General features: G+C 43.0%; 1 protein-coding gene across 2 annotated transcripts in view; it reads left to right on the forward strand.

Annotated features, from left to right (window-relative positions):
- Window positions 1-4131: 4131 nt before the first annotated feature.
- LOC117157703 (uncharacterized) overlaps window positions 4132-14153 on the forward strand; it is a 37361-nt gene continuing 27339 nt past the window's right edge. For both annotated transcript variants that reach the window (XR_004464310.2, XM_033335930.2), the window contains exon 1: window positions 4132-4443. Coding sequence is in view for 1 of the 2 variants with exons in the window: in XM_033335930.2 (XP_033191821.2) it covers window positions 4406-4443 (38 nt within the window). In the remaining variant the exon portion in view is untranslated. The remainder of the gene's footprint in view (window positions 4444-14153) is intronic.

The raw sequence follows: 14153 nt of genomic DNA on the forward strand, positions 1-14153 counted from the left end.
TCACATACACACGATAAGTTTTCACGCCATTTTGCCATTCTGGATGCACTAAACTCTGCAAGTATAAACGCGTGTCGCAATCCCACGCACGCGTGCGTGCACGATACACGCTGTTAACCATTCCCTGCGCCGAATAAGCCCATACGGCGTGAGCCATTCTCGCGCGTTGCCACAAAGGGTCCTCGGACAATGACGAATGAATCGCAACACACTACCGAGGGATAATACTACTCGTCTCGTGGTCCGATCTCGGTGAACAGCGCACCCACGTATACACAGACCAGGCTACTTCCCTCCATTCTTTTCTGGAGTTTCTTGCGCGCTGTCCCACGCTCTGACAATTGAAAATCGTCCACGACTGGAGGAACGATCGAAATCGAGACAAATGATTCGGCTGTGTCTCCTGATCTACGCTAATGTTGCGTATTTGTTTCGTTGCGAAAATTCCAACGGGAGTAACTGTCTGGTAGTTGTTCCTGTTCCTCTTCAAGGGGTAAAGTAACGTTTGCGAAGTTCCAAAAAGTAAGTACAGTCGTACATGGATTTCCAGATCAACCTTCAGAGATTCTTTTTGAACTGTTACAAGTAGTTGCTTCGACGATATTGTTGATTAGATCTTTATGAGTACGGACTCGAAAGGGAATTCTTAGTTGCCAGTGATAACTTCTATACGTCAACCGCCTCAAAGATGCATCGATAAAGTAAAGAAGGAAGGATTTTTTAACGTTTTCCTTGAAATAGATTGATTTATAAAAAAAGGAGGTAATCGATTTGATTTCTGAAAAGATCACATATAAGCACAGATTTTGTTCAATACTTTCAATAAAAATTCGCTAACTAAAGATACGAAATATATTTAATGGAAGTAAACATATTAGCTTTGAAAAGCGTTTAATTAGTCGACGGGGAACACGGGCGAGCTGCGACATTTGCATGTCTGGGTAGCTTAAAAATTGAATTTCCTACGGCGCCTGGTCTTTCGTCGTTTCCGTTCCTTCTTTTTCTCTTTATTGACATACTTTCCGGCCTGCTGACTTGGACCGTCTTGTCGAGAGACGATGCAACCTACGAGGGAAAATGAGGGTCTACCCCGGCTGCCGGTGCATAGATACAGCACGAGAGTAGAGACGAGAGATATCTCTACGTATTGATTTCGTCTCGAGCATTAAATCCGAATAGGCCGGAACCGGTGGAGTGGTTCAGGTGAAACCGAGAACTCCGGTGCCACTTCAGCCGGCGAGGTGCTCGGTTGCAAATTAAATTGTAGTCGAACTCGGAAAGGCAACTGCGAGTAGGCCAATGCAATTGGCTTGAGACCGACCGTACTATTATGCAAGCTAATGTCATCGCGCGTTTGCGTCACGTAGCCATTGTAGGCGATACGACATTTTGCCGAACGCACCATACTAATAATAGCGAATCGTCGCAACGAACAATCTCTAGATCCTGTGCTTATTAAGCATCGGACGAAAAATCGAAATTTACGACTCGGCTTATGGTTATAATAGATGCGCGTTCTGACGAATGAAACACCCGAAGACCAAAGTGTATACACTCGCAAGGACTCGTATTAGGACATCGACTCGCCTCATGGAAAAACGTAATATGATCAAACTACATCGAAGAAAGAATTAATCGCTGAAAATGACGAGTTCACGCAAGATAGAAATTCAGAATACGTAGACGAAATTTATGGCAGTTCTCGATGAATCTTGATTTATAATCAATGAAATTTTCATTATAACGTAAACTAATAAAGATGTTTTATATCACAAGGTTTCGAACGAAATAAAGATGTCACAGGCTTTAATAAGCTCTCATCGATTTTTCTCACTGAGTTTTTATTTCTTGTAAATCGTTATCGTAAATGATATTTTCGTGGGAACACGGATCCGCTGTAACGAGTCACCGTTAAAACGAAAAATCGAAAATTTTCAATTAGATCGTGCGTAAAGCAAGTGGAAGGAAGGTAAAGCGTTCGGTTATAAAGAGCCAGATAAGAGAATCGTTCGAGCGGGTCGAATTAAACGGAGGAACTTAAATTACGTTAGCGATGATCATGCTTAATTCAGCGTGAGCGTGGACCGTCTCGGACACGCTTTATTTGGCGCGTCAATTAATCAACCGAGCCACGGGGGATGTTTTTGCGCGCACTCTTGGCAAATATTTGTGTTTCACCGTTACTCATCGCAAAAAATACAACGGCGCTAATTTACTCGGTCGAAACTGCGCTCGGTGTGTGCATCCGCGCAGCGCGCCACGCCATACCCGATCCGATGGCAATGCATTCTTGTTTCGAAGGTAGAAATCTCGCGGGTCGGAAAGTGGAGCAGCGGAACGAGGCGGCGCACGCGAGTCCTGATGCTTCCACCTAGGCACCTCCTGGGCTGGGGTCGCACAGGGAGTAACGAAAGAAGCGAAAGAAACCAAGGGGAGAAGAGTGGAATTATGTAAATAGGAAAGGGAAGGGTAGTAGTAATAACGAAAAGAATCCAAGAGAAGATTCTGTATCCGTGTGTTCGTGACCTATTCTTTTCGACTTCTTCGCTATGCGATAGGGGAAATAAAAAGGACGCTGAAAGGGTCGCTTGATGAATGAAACTAGAACGTATACATGTACACTAGATCGTGTGTAGTACGTTACATGCACTAGATCTCGGGTGGTTATACGGAGCAAGTAGAACGGATTCTCGATGGTAGGGAAACGCGATAGGATGTGTTTTAATTTCGTCGAGATTTCCATGTGGAGTTTTCGGACCGAGAGCGAGCTTCTTGTGTTCGCGAGCGAGAGACGTCTAGCTGGTATTTTCGTGCAAAGATCGGTCGGACTGGAGTAGTGCCGATGTTTGTTCCAGAAAGATAATGGCGAAGACGAATAAAAAAAAGGTGATGTACAGGAGAACTGATGCTTTAAGAAGCTGCATTTAAGCTTTACAGTTTCTCGTCGTTGTCTACGAAACGTTGTCCGGAGAAACGTCGTCCGCTTCGACGCATAAAGCTTTCCACGGCTATTGAACGCTATTATTTCTATCCGAACTGTACGCTCCGCCAGAGGATTTACGCTGTTCCGACGAGGAAAAAGTAGTCTTTTTTTTTTTAATTTGAGAGGGGTGGAACGAAGAGTCCGGCTACCGCGTGATTTATTATATCTTGGATAAACACGACGAATAAAGATCCATGTAAATACCTGGCGAGATCCATTTATCGATTCGACGACCGCGTGTACACGGCTGGCGAATCGCTCGCTCATGCACGAGGCGAGGTTTGTTCGTCGGATAAAAAGGCAAAGGAAAAGGGCGGATTGCTTTATAAGTGATTACACGATAGGCAATAGATAGGAAGGATGGCCGGTTGGAAAACGTATTTGCGTGGTTTCGCTATCCCGATGCTGTAACCACGGCAAGCGCCCACAAGAAAGTTATTAAAGTTCAACGCACGTGTTGAGTGTTCGAAAAAGGGAACACCGCGAATAATCGTTCGCTTCGATAAAACGACTTGCCCCCGTAACTTCTTCGCCGCGAACGGCCAAGATTCTCTATTATTGCATCACGGCGAACGATCTAGACGTTAAAGAGATCGAACCAACGATTCGAAGACTAACTAAATCATATTCGATATTTTTATAACGATCCTAGAACCTGCTACGAACCTTTTCAATTTGAAATTTAGAATTAAACGTTCGAACGTACAAGGTTGGAAATTTGAATTCGAATATTCGAAATGTGCCGATATAAGGTCCGACAATTATATATACAATTTGAAGTAGTAACGTTCGAACGAGACTGCGTATGAAACGAAACCGCAGCAGAGTCAGGTGTGTCCCGCGTGTTCGATGGGCGAAAACAATTGGACCAGAGGCCATCATGTGAACAGAACCTTAGGTTCCATGGCAGCACCTGGTTGTGAACGCGCCAGACCAGCCAGAGCCGGCCAGACGGTTTGTTCTGTCAATCCCCACCATCGTCGGTGCTACCGGGCTCCTCCACTGCACCACCACCACCACCACCACCACCACCACCACCACCACCATCACCGCCGCCGACGCCTCCTGCACCGTCGCCAACCACCACCACCAGCATTGTCGGCCACTACCATGGAAACCGACGAATGCGCATTCTGACTTCAGTTCAGCCGACGGTTTCAACCTGCCAAGTCGTGCAGGTGTTGGCAAACGGTTGTTGCCATCCACGACCGATTTCATCCGCCGGTAATTCCCCCGGGGAAACGAGTTCGGCAGTACGTACAGAGTATTCGTTAAGAGCGCGATAATCGTCCCGGGGATCGTCCTGCAACGTGCCTTTTCTCCACGGAAATCACGCTATCAAACGGTTGCCACGGCGGGAAAACGGGCGTGTGTTAAAAAGCCGTGTCGCCGTAGAAGGGCTGCGATTTATGGAACCACCCCATGGATAGTAACATGTCGACTGCCGCCTTCATGCACCGGTATGGGAAACATTTAGATCGATAGCTAGCCGCGTCCCATGAGGAGGCTCGAAGCCTCTCGTGTGGCTCTCGTTCTCGCTTTCGTCGACACCGCCAATCGCCCCACTAGCCGACGTACACGGACCGAGAAATTTTTCCGTGAAAATGTTCGCGGTTCGATCGATCGGTTTGTTGCTATGCAGCGGGGGGACTGGCGGCGATACACGCGGACTTCGTCAAAGTGTCCTCGAGGTACGGAGGCAAGAAAGTCGGCGCGATCCGAGAGCCGGCATCTCGTCCGATCCACTCGTTCTCGAAGCTTATGATTTTACCCCGTTTTTGTTCGATGTTTGTTCACGGAACGTTACGGCGAATCGAAGAAACGCGCCCACTTCCTGTGCCTCCGCGAATCGATTTCACAGTATTCGAAAACTCTCTCGACGTGGAATCGAGCTTGTACCACGGTTGTACCATGGAAGAATCTGAGATCTCGGGTTCCACGTTTGCGAGATACGCGTATAATCTACGTTCGAGGGTGTAGCATAGAGGCGAGGAAAGAGAAAAAGAAGAAACGTGATGGCATTTTCATCGAGCGATCGCTGTTTGCATAGGGCGTTGTGCCCGCCACTTCGCTCGTAATCGAATCTTTCAATTTCTACGCGACGAGAAAATTGCTAGTTTGTTTCGCGTATGTGATCGATAAGCTTCTACGAACCTCGGTTAGGTTCGCTTATTAGTGGTTTTATAAAAGCACTCGCAACCGTGAGATTTGTTGCCATAATGATGCGAATAACACCGAAACAATTATCGTATTATAGTTACCTTTTAATATGATTCTCTGTTTCCTATATATGATTTCTATTTCAACCATCACGTACGATTCTTCGACGCTTTTCCAATTGATTTATCACAGAATCTATCACGCGACAATTTTTCCTTTCTAATAATAGCAATATCCTCAAATTCTTCCATTTTGCTATTTTATAATATTTTTCCCTGTCGATATTCCATGTACATGTCGATGTTTTACGATATCCATTTTAAAACGTTTCCAAGCGTGGCTGTTGGTATTCTATTAACCTGTATTTTCATGAGCGCGTCACCTGTTCGGTTTCCCCATGAACGACATGATGTCGAATCGGACCAGCCCGCTTTCCTTGAACCTGCGGATACCGCAGCCATTGACCGAGGCTTATTCCTCTGCTCCGTAACGAAAGGACCTAAGTGCGGTCATTCTCTATTCCTCTTCTTTCTCTCTCTTCCTAACCCCCCTCTGTTCTCCTCTTCTCGCTCCCTCTCCCTTTTTCTCTGTCTTTGTCCTTCGCTTTCGCGTGCTCGTCGTTAGCTATCTTCACCACTGGTGTCCCAGGTTCATTTGAATATCAGAATGACGCACCCGATTTACCGAAGGCCACAAAAACTGATCACAAATAGCAACGAAACGCGTATTTCGAGTTTATCGGCTACCCGCACTGCATATCGACACCTTTACCAACAACGAGATCGTATTTTACTTCGTTGTTTAGCGAGAATTTTAGTTTGGAATGTTAGTTTACTTTGGAGCGAACATTTGTGATATCGACATTATATATTGGTATTATTGGATTATCGTAATGCGATTGGAATTATATCGGAAATTTTGTTTCATTCGATGTATCTTTTAATTTGTTAACCGAGATAAGCGAACTCGTGCAATTCTTATCGATTCTTACCAATTACCAATTTCTTCGATATAATAACGACTTTACTCGAAGAATCTTCTTACGTGTTAGTTTTGTTAGATATTAATTATAGTATCGTACTTACATCGGTAAGGATTACACAGCCGATTTAATTCCAATCGATTCGTCTCTATTAAACTTTAATCCCGTAATTACAGACGATGTTATCAAAATTCAAAAATCTTATCTGAATCTTATTCGTAAGAATGTTATCGTAACACAATCGTACTGTAAATTCTTTTTGACTCCAAGTGACTTTTAAAAATCCTGTGTTCTACGTAAACACGCGATACCACAGGCATCACGGGCGGAAGCAGACGATTCTGAGCTCGGAAATGAATATTCACCTCGAAGATATCATCTTTCCCGTATAATAAACAACAAATCCATAGAAGAACGCCCGTAGCAAAGCAACGTAACGATCCAACGTAATACGTAACACGGAATAGCGAGGCTACAGTGGTAACACACGATCTATGGATTAAACTTCCGAGCAGCAAGGGAACACGCCCTCTCGAGCCTTACACCGCGACTGCATACCTTGGTTGCCCTATGGCAAGGCGCCGAAACACGAGGAAGGCAACGTGAAAGAGCGCGGGATTACATAACGAGCGTAAGAGACATCGAAAATGCAGAGGATACGTAGTACGACGATATACCAGTACCAACGAGGAAGAACATTTTATCAATAGAGCATACGCGCATGAAACGCTCGTTTCTCGGTTCCGGCCTCTAAGCAGTCGCTTAGTCATTCCGCGTTAATTCCAGCCGCGTTACCCTCCTGTCTTCGATCCCTCCACGGCTTATCCAAAGTGCATCCCCGCGTTGAAAAGGGACCTACGCTGTTCCGTCTTGTTTCGTGTCCTTGCCACACGGAAAAGCGAAACGTGGAATCGATACATCAACCAGAAGCTACGGCAAGCAGTATTTGCTCGTATCGATCCGATTACGACGATACTGATTCGCGATTTAAAAACAAAAAGAAAAACAAAAATCACCATCTTCCTAGATCACGTCGATCACGTTACGATGATAATTCACGATACGCGTGAACAATGATATTTCTACCGACCGACAGTGTTTTTCTTTTATATCAAACACACATGTAGCGTACGTGCGTATTCTTTGTTTTGTATCTTCTTGTACCTGGCCTTTTTCTTCTTCCTTATCCTTCTTGGTTTTTGCGACGACGACACGTAACAGAGGCACTCTGCTTTAGGCGCGATCGAGAAGCTCGATACGAGTCGGAGCGAGCGTTGGTATTTCAGTGGAAAAAGTAGATGCTCGATATGAGTGGCGCGAAGCACATATAGAAAACGGGATTACGAAGAATTTATCGACTTTCGTTCGCGCCTACCACGGATATCTCCGGCTGACGATCGTGTGTCGCTACGAATTCTACGGTCGTAGACAGCTACCGCGAACGAGACGGCGTGCCACGTATTACTTGTACACCGAGGAAAGCGTACGATTGCTGTTAGGCATCCGTGGAAACAGTTATTTTTTGATTACAATAGACTTTAAAGTGAACGCTCGCACCGTTCCGTAGTTACGCGGAGGATTCGTAGCAACGAATCGCGCGTGAACTGCGCGCAACTAGCAGCGGTACGAAACTTTCGTAGCGTTCTATCCTATTGCCTATAATCGCGAAGCTGTTAAAAACTCATCAGAAACACGTTAAAATTTTACTCGTATAAAACGCCAAGGATTATTGCCACACTTCGGACGAGAAGCGTTCGAAGTTAATAAAAAGAGAGCATAACGAAGTCAAAGATTCTAAGTAGTATTCATTCAAAGAAGAGAAGAAAACATTGTGTAACTGGAGCAACCGATGGAAAAAAAAGGGGAACAAGAATACAACTCGGTAACCGGTCGTCCTCTCTATTTTTCCAAGATAAGCGTGACACTCTTGACGAAAGAATAAGGCCATAGTCGTGCTCGTATTAGACCGGTGCGTTGCTCGCGTTGTTAGAAGTGCATTCACACGCGGCCATGCGACTCTAGCTCGCGCTCTCGCTCGGCGACGCGCTCGATAGCTGCGTACGGATAGCAAAAGGCGAAGCGTTGGCCGACCAAGCAGCTCAAACTCGTTGCAACCCGCGTTACGTTCCCCTACGTGCCACGGTGACAAGGAGCCACGGACGAGTCCGGTAACGGCGAGCCGTGCAAAGTGAAACTCGCTAAAGGTTTCCTATAGGGTTACACGGCCATCCATGAGAGAGTGCCTCTGCCCTGCTTGCCTGCCCCTCTTATGCCGTACCGAAACGAGTTTTACTCGTTGGGCGATATCGGTTACCGGCAAGTCGAGCATTTATTACTTACATGGAACCCGGAAGACCGATCGATCGGAAGTGGCCCACACGAACTTGAACCGTGTCGCGTAACGCGGTTCCATGGAAAAATCTTGCCTCAAGATTTTCTAGTAGAACCGCATTTATTCGAACTGGTTGAGTCATAAGTGGTTCGCGTAATTGGAGCTCATTGACTTTTCAAATTAGTTAGGATTTCTCGCTCGAATAATAGGAATTTACGGTTTACGGTAAATCGATTGGGTATTAAATAAAACTTAAATAAACGCAGTTCTATAGCGCGTGGGTAATTGAATATTTCGAATGTTTTAACACCAGTATTGCCAGATCTGCAGAAATAAAAGCAGATTTTTTATTCTGATTAATTTTACAAACGTGCAAGTGCTTTTAGTGAAATTGATATCGACTTTTACGATTGATACCAATTTACAACATTTATAGTGTATTTCTACGTCAATGTGTATAGCATATCGCGTAGTATATTAAACGATTTTTCTTCTTAGAAACGAATATACGTATGCTTCGAGTACCACACGCTTTGTATCAAATATAGGGCATTGGACAATAAAATGGCATATTATTATATTGGAATATTCGTAAATAGAAAGGGAAGATTACGAATTCAGCTTTTAAGCAATAACGTGGACAAGATTTTCGTTCGTTCGTTTCAGGTATTTTCACGATTAGCTTAGGAAGGATCGACCAGTTTCATAAACGAGTGCGCGATAAATATGAATGAAAAGATACTTCCATCTTTTTCAATAATGTTTACGCATTTATCCAGCAGAGAGATCGCTGAGTGATCACTCGGTTTAACGTCGTACCGAATCGAAACTCGTTCTACTAGTCGGTCGTTACGGAATACCGGTGAATCGGGCTGCTCGTTACTTACGTGGAACCCGGAAGATCGACTGGACGGAAGTGATGCATGTAACGTCGATTCTGTTTCTCATAAAACGGGTGACAGTAATTAATTGCGTGCTGCCCGATGTACCGATGTTTATACCGTCTATAGACTAGGTTTCCAATTTCATTGCAAATGACTTCGAGATTCAAAACTATCAATTTGATTGCTTAATCTCCGGTTAACACGCGCGGTTACATCGAAGAAATATCGTCATGAGCCATTTTATAGGGAAAATGATGTTCTCTCGAGACACTGGTCGTAAACTCACCAAGACTTAAGGAAATGTCGAAAACGAAGATAGTTAGAGTTTAAGTATTTAAAGATTTAAATATTTTCAGGTAAAAAAGAACGTTATAAAGAATTTGAAAATTCATTAATCAATCTTATAATTTTAGCCATCTATCGATCTTATCAAAACTGTCTTTTTATTTCGTTGTCGGATTAAATATGCATCTTTGCATCCCACTGAACATACTAAAATTGATTTTCTACTTGATTTATCTCTGGAATCTACCAGTTTCTTTTTCTATCTATCTCAGATACCAAGTGGCAAGGAAACCAGGAGATTAGCAAAAATGAACTCGTCACGTTTTTCTCGCGTGTTCTTCATTTTCTATGGCGAATGCTTTCGTTGCTTTCCATCGGGAGAAAAAGTCTGCATAATACGGTTAACATTCGCTCGATCGCAAAACATAAAACTCTCCATGGTCGAGCTCGACAGACCCGGAAGATCCACTGCGCTACAAAAACGTTCGGAGGCAGAGGATTTATCTTGTTTTACGGCTGTTCCGCAATATTGGCGGAAATATTTTAAAATAATATCTGAAATCCACTTGGTCCATGATTTGTATACTTACGAACGTACCAGGGGTCGACAAAATCGTAGCAATTTCTCCACGAAGAAATTCCACGATTTATGTAAACCGTGTAGCCGCGCTAACTTGGATACTTGGAGAGCACGTGGTCCCTATCCTTCGTCCCCTCTCTGTCGTTCTCTGTATGCTCTCATACGAGAGAGCATTCAGAGCACAATAGAGAGTCGGAGCTCGGGGAAACGATATCGGTTACGAGCATTTACCGTACGAACCCGGAAGATCGATCGAGAGGAAGTCATTCGCGAACATAAAGCCCACTTACCCTCCTTTTACACAAGCGTTTTTACCACCACTTCTAGTTCCTCGGCCTCTGTGTATCCTATGGTCTATGGAAGTCACGGTGTTCGTTTTTAAGGAATTGATCAATCACGAGCCCGAACTGCGAGAGGTTTCAGCAGACGCAGCAGAAAATCGTTGTTCCTTCCCACAGAGTGGATATATACTAGACGGTTGTTCCTATAAATGCGGTTGTGTTCGGTCTTATTAATTTAAAGTACATTGATAAGAAGCGTATCGATTATGAAAACATGCTGTATAATGAACAACGTGGAACATCTATAGACACAGGAGGATATAACAGCGCGATAAAATTTTATGAGCGTGCGCATGTCGATCGAACGGCGGATTATCGTTGTTACGAAGAATATTCGTTTCTTGCTTATCGCGAGATTGGCATTTATCGATGCTTTATAGAAATTTATTTCTTCATCCTCTTAGGAGACTGATTCCCCCTTTTCCGTGCGCACATAGATATTCTACTAGTTTCTACTAACTTTTCCAGCTTTCGAATATCTCTCTTCTTTTCACTTTTATTTTATGTCCTTAACCTTAACCTTATCTGATAGTAGTACTCTGACGATGCACGTAAGAAAATTATACTTGTGAAAATTTTTATGCTCTTTTCCAACAAAGCAAAAAATTATTCTACCATTCTTAAGACTCGCTGTCCACGAAACGTCGCTTCGTAAAAGCATAAGGGTGACTCATTAGGTGTGACGACAGGTGTGAACGTTTACACCGATGTTCAGTCTACGAAGCGTACAGTAAGATATATTTTGTCTCATTATTAAAACGTCGAACGACGAGGAAGACGCTTTCATCTTATATCAGTACATTCGTGTGTGGCTGCAACGTACGCGTGAATGACGAAAATGTGTAGCGAGGAAAAAGTTACAAAGTTAAAAAGAGTACTTACAGTTAGTATTCAATAACATAAAGTGAGATAAGAGAGATTACAAATGAAATGTTGCAATGAATTATACGAAGGTACGTCCTATTTGCTTGCACTTATCACTCATTAGCTCAGAGGAAAAGAAGATATCTTCCATAGGCGTCACAATTCCTATTTACATTGTTCATTCTTACCCCTTTCGACGAACAAACCGTGCTTTCCGCGATTAAACCGATCCTCGATGCAATTACTCGTAGCAGCATCCACGGCTACGGAAACGTCTACGGATGACGATGTGTTCGCGATATCAAGCCGCGAAATACCCGAACGCTTCCGCGGTAAGTGCTCTTTGACACGGATTAACATTCATCGATTCAAGTGCCTCGGTGTGTTTCGAGGCGTACGACGACAAAGGGAGGAGCACAGGATTATGCGGCGGGTTACAGTCATTATGCCAGGGCCGTGTATACGATACACGGCAATAACAGTGCATCAAGCATAGCGTCATGCATTGGGGAAGACGATAATGAGAGAGGCGCGTTACACTCGGGACTCCATGTTTCTCTTTGCTCCAACGATCCTACCAACTTTTTGTGTTCATCGAACGTCTTTGAAAATTTAAGATCGTCTTATATTTCTCATCTTCTCTCGATCGAAGAATTCTTTAATTACTATGGGAATTATTCCGGAGTGCTTCGAACGTTATAGATATTCTTATAATTTTCGTCTCAAATAACACGCGTAGTTAATACGGAGAAGGGACGGCTACGAAAATCGTTGTTAGAATGACTAGGTGCAAATTATAGCGCATGTTGAGCGTTGCAAAATCCTAATAGGGTTTTTCAGTATGAGCCTCCGTTTTTAAGATATTTGCGATTAAAGTTTTGCAAGCGTTCAGTAGTTCAATTACATAAAACATATCGCTAAGGGGGAATTGTGTAAGTGTTTCAGTAATATTCAACTGAAAAGGAGAGTGTAAGGTTGCCTCCTCGTGTCTTTGATTTAGTTGAAACTTTTACATTGGTTTCGTTATGCTGTTTACGAGGAATACGCGATTATAGAGTTACATATTCAGTATTTTTCGAAGTAGTCGTAATTAAAGCATTGCTACGTTAAAATTGTAAATTGGGTTTTATAATTGTAACTTATACGTTCGAAGCTTCATCTTTTATTAGGATATCTCATTCGATAAAATGTAAGAAGAAACGTGCTCCTATTATTGATAAGAAATTAATCTTACCTCAAAAAAATTCGATCTTGAAAGTATCAATAGTTAAACACAATGTTAACCTTTGACCCGATACGTTTCCTGCTACACTGTCCGCGTAGTAATTTCCATTCAAGCCACGTGTGTACGCTTCGAATAGTGGCACACTGTACACTCTAGATACGTATATTTTACAGAACTTACGCTCATTTATATTCTCAAGATATTCGTTCATATTAGATCATTCGAAGAACCTGGAAAGAAATTTAATTAAAAAAGAAAATAAAATACATATCGATTCTTTCAACTAACAGCACAATTTAAACTTAGCAGAGAGAGAAAAGAGTATTGATTATTTGGCAAAATATTGGTAATAAAATAATCTTCCGATTCTAGCAAAATATCACAGAATATTTCAATTGTAAAAATCTTTATATTCCAATATTTTTGACTCATTTATTTGCAATATCAGCTTTCTTACTTGTTACTCTAATTGCACCAGTGATGGTAGACGAGATGCGAAACGTGTAAAAGGAATACGAGGCGCGATTCAACGTGAGCAGGTGAAGAGAGTATCGTGATTTCTACGAGATACGCGTACATTCTCAGGAATATATATTCCTTCTACGAAAAGGAGAGGAAAAAGATAGACAGATCCGCTGTATTTAACGTACCGAACATCGCCGAGCAAATTCAGGCCAGAGAAAAGAATAAAGGAAGAATAACGTCCTACTTGCATCGTTTTCGGAGAAAAACTTGAGCGTGTGATAGTCCCGGCACATCAGATGCAACAACGATGTTGAGCCACGAAGTTGTACGGATCGACAGAAAAAGAATGAGCGCCAGCTCTCTTTAATAACTCTCTTCTCTGTAATGATTCTCGGTATTAATGCTCGATATTACAAGCTTCAAATTGCTGGATAGCTACTCGAGTACACTTACCTGACGTACGTAATCGTCGTTTAAAAGCTCGATTTGCCATTCATCCGTGATATTTGTTACTAACGGTCGTGTTAATGCTCGTTTGCGCGAATCTAACAGAATTTCACGAGCAACTGGTTATCCACGATAACCACGTATTTACATATCGCGCTAATTAAATGTAAACATATCTGTATGATGTATAATGGATAGGTAGCTGGGAAAAGTACATGGTTAATGCGTGTCTAATAATTCGCTGGATAAATCAACATCATAGCGGCAAAAGACGTATGAAAGCTATAGAACGGGCTAAAGCTACAGAATCCAGCGACTCGTAGTAGCTCGATGATTCAGCCACGATGGAATTCCTTTTCCTTACCAACGAAAACGAAAACGTTCAACCAGTAGAATCAACAATCGAGCAACATTCGTGACGCGGGAGAAAATTTCCTCCCCCTATCTTGTGGTAGCTTAAAAAATATCTTTCTGCTGGTATTGCGGCGTGCATAAGGAACCAGAGAGAGAGAGAGAGAGAGAGAGAGAAAGAGACAGAACGATCGGTAGATTAGCGCGATGCAATTTAATGCAACATCGTGGCTGGCCTCGGTGCAACCACGTAT

Source organism: Bombus vancouverensis, chromosome 6 (genome assembly GCF_051014615.1).
Source record: "Bombus vancouverensis nearcticus chromosome 6, iyBomVanc1_principal, whole genome shotgun sequence".
Classification (NCBI taxonomy): Eukaryota; Metazoa; Arthropoda; class Insecta; order Hymenoptera; family Apidae; genus Bombus; species Bombus vancouverensis.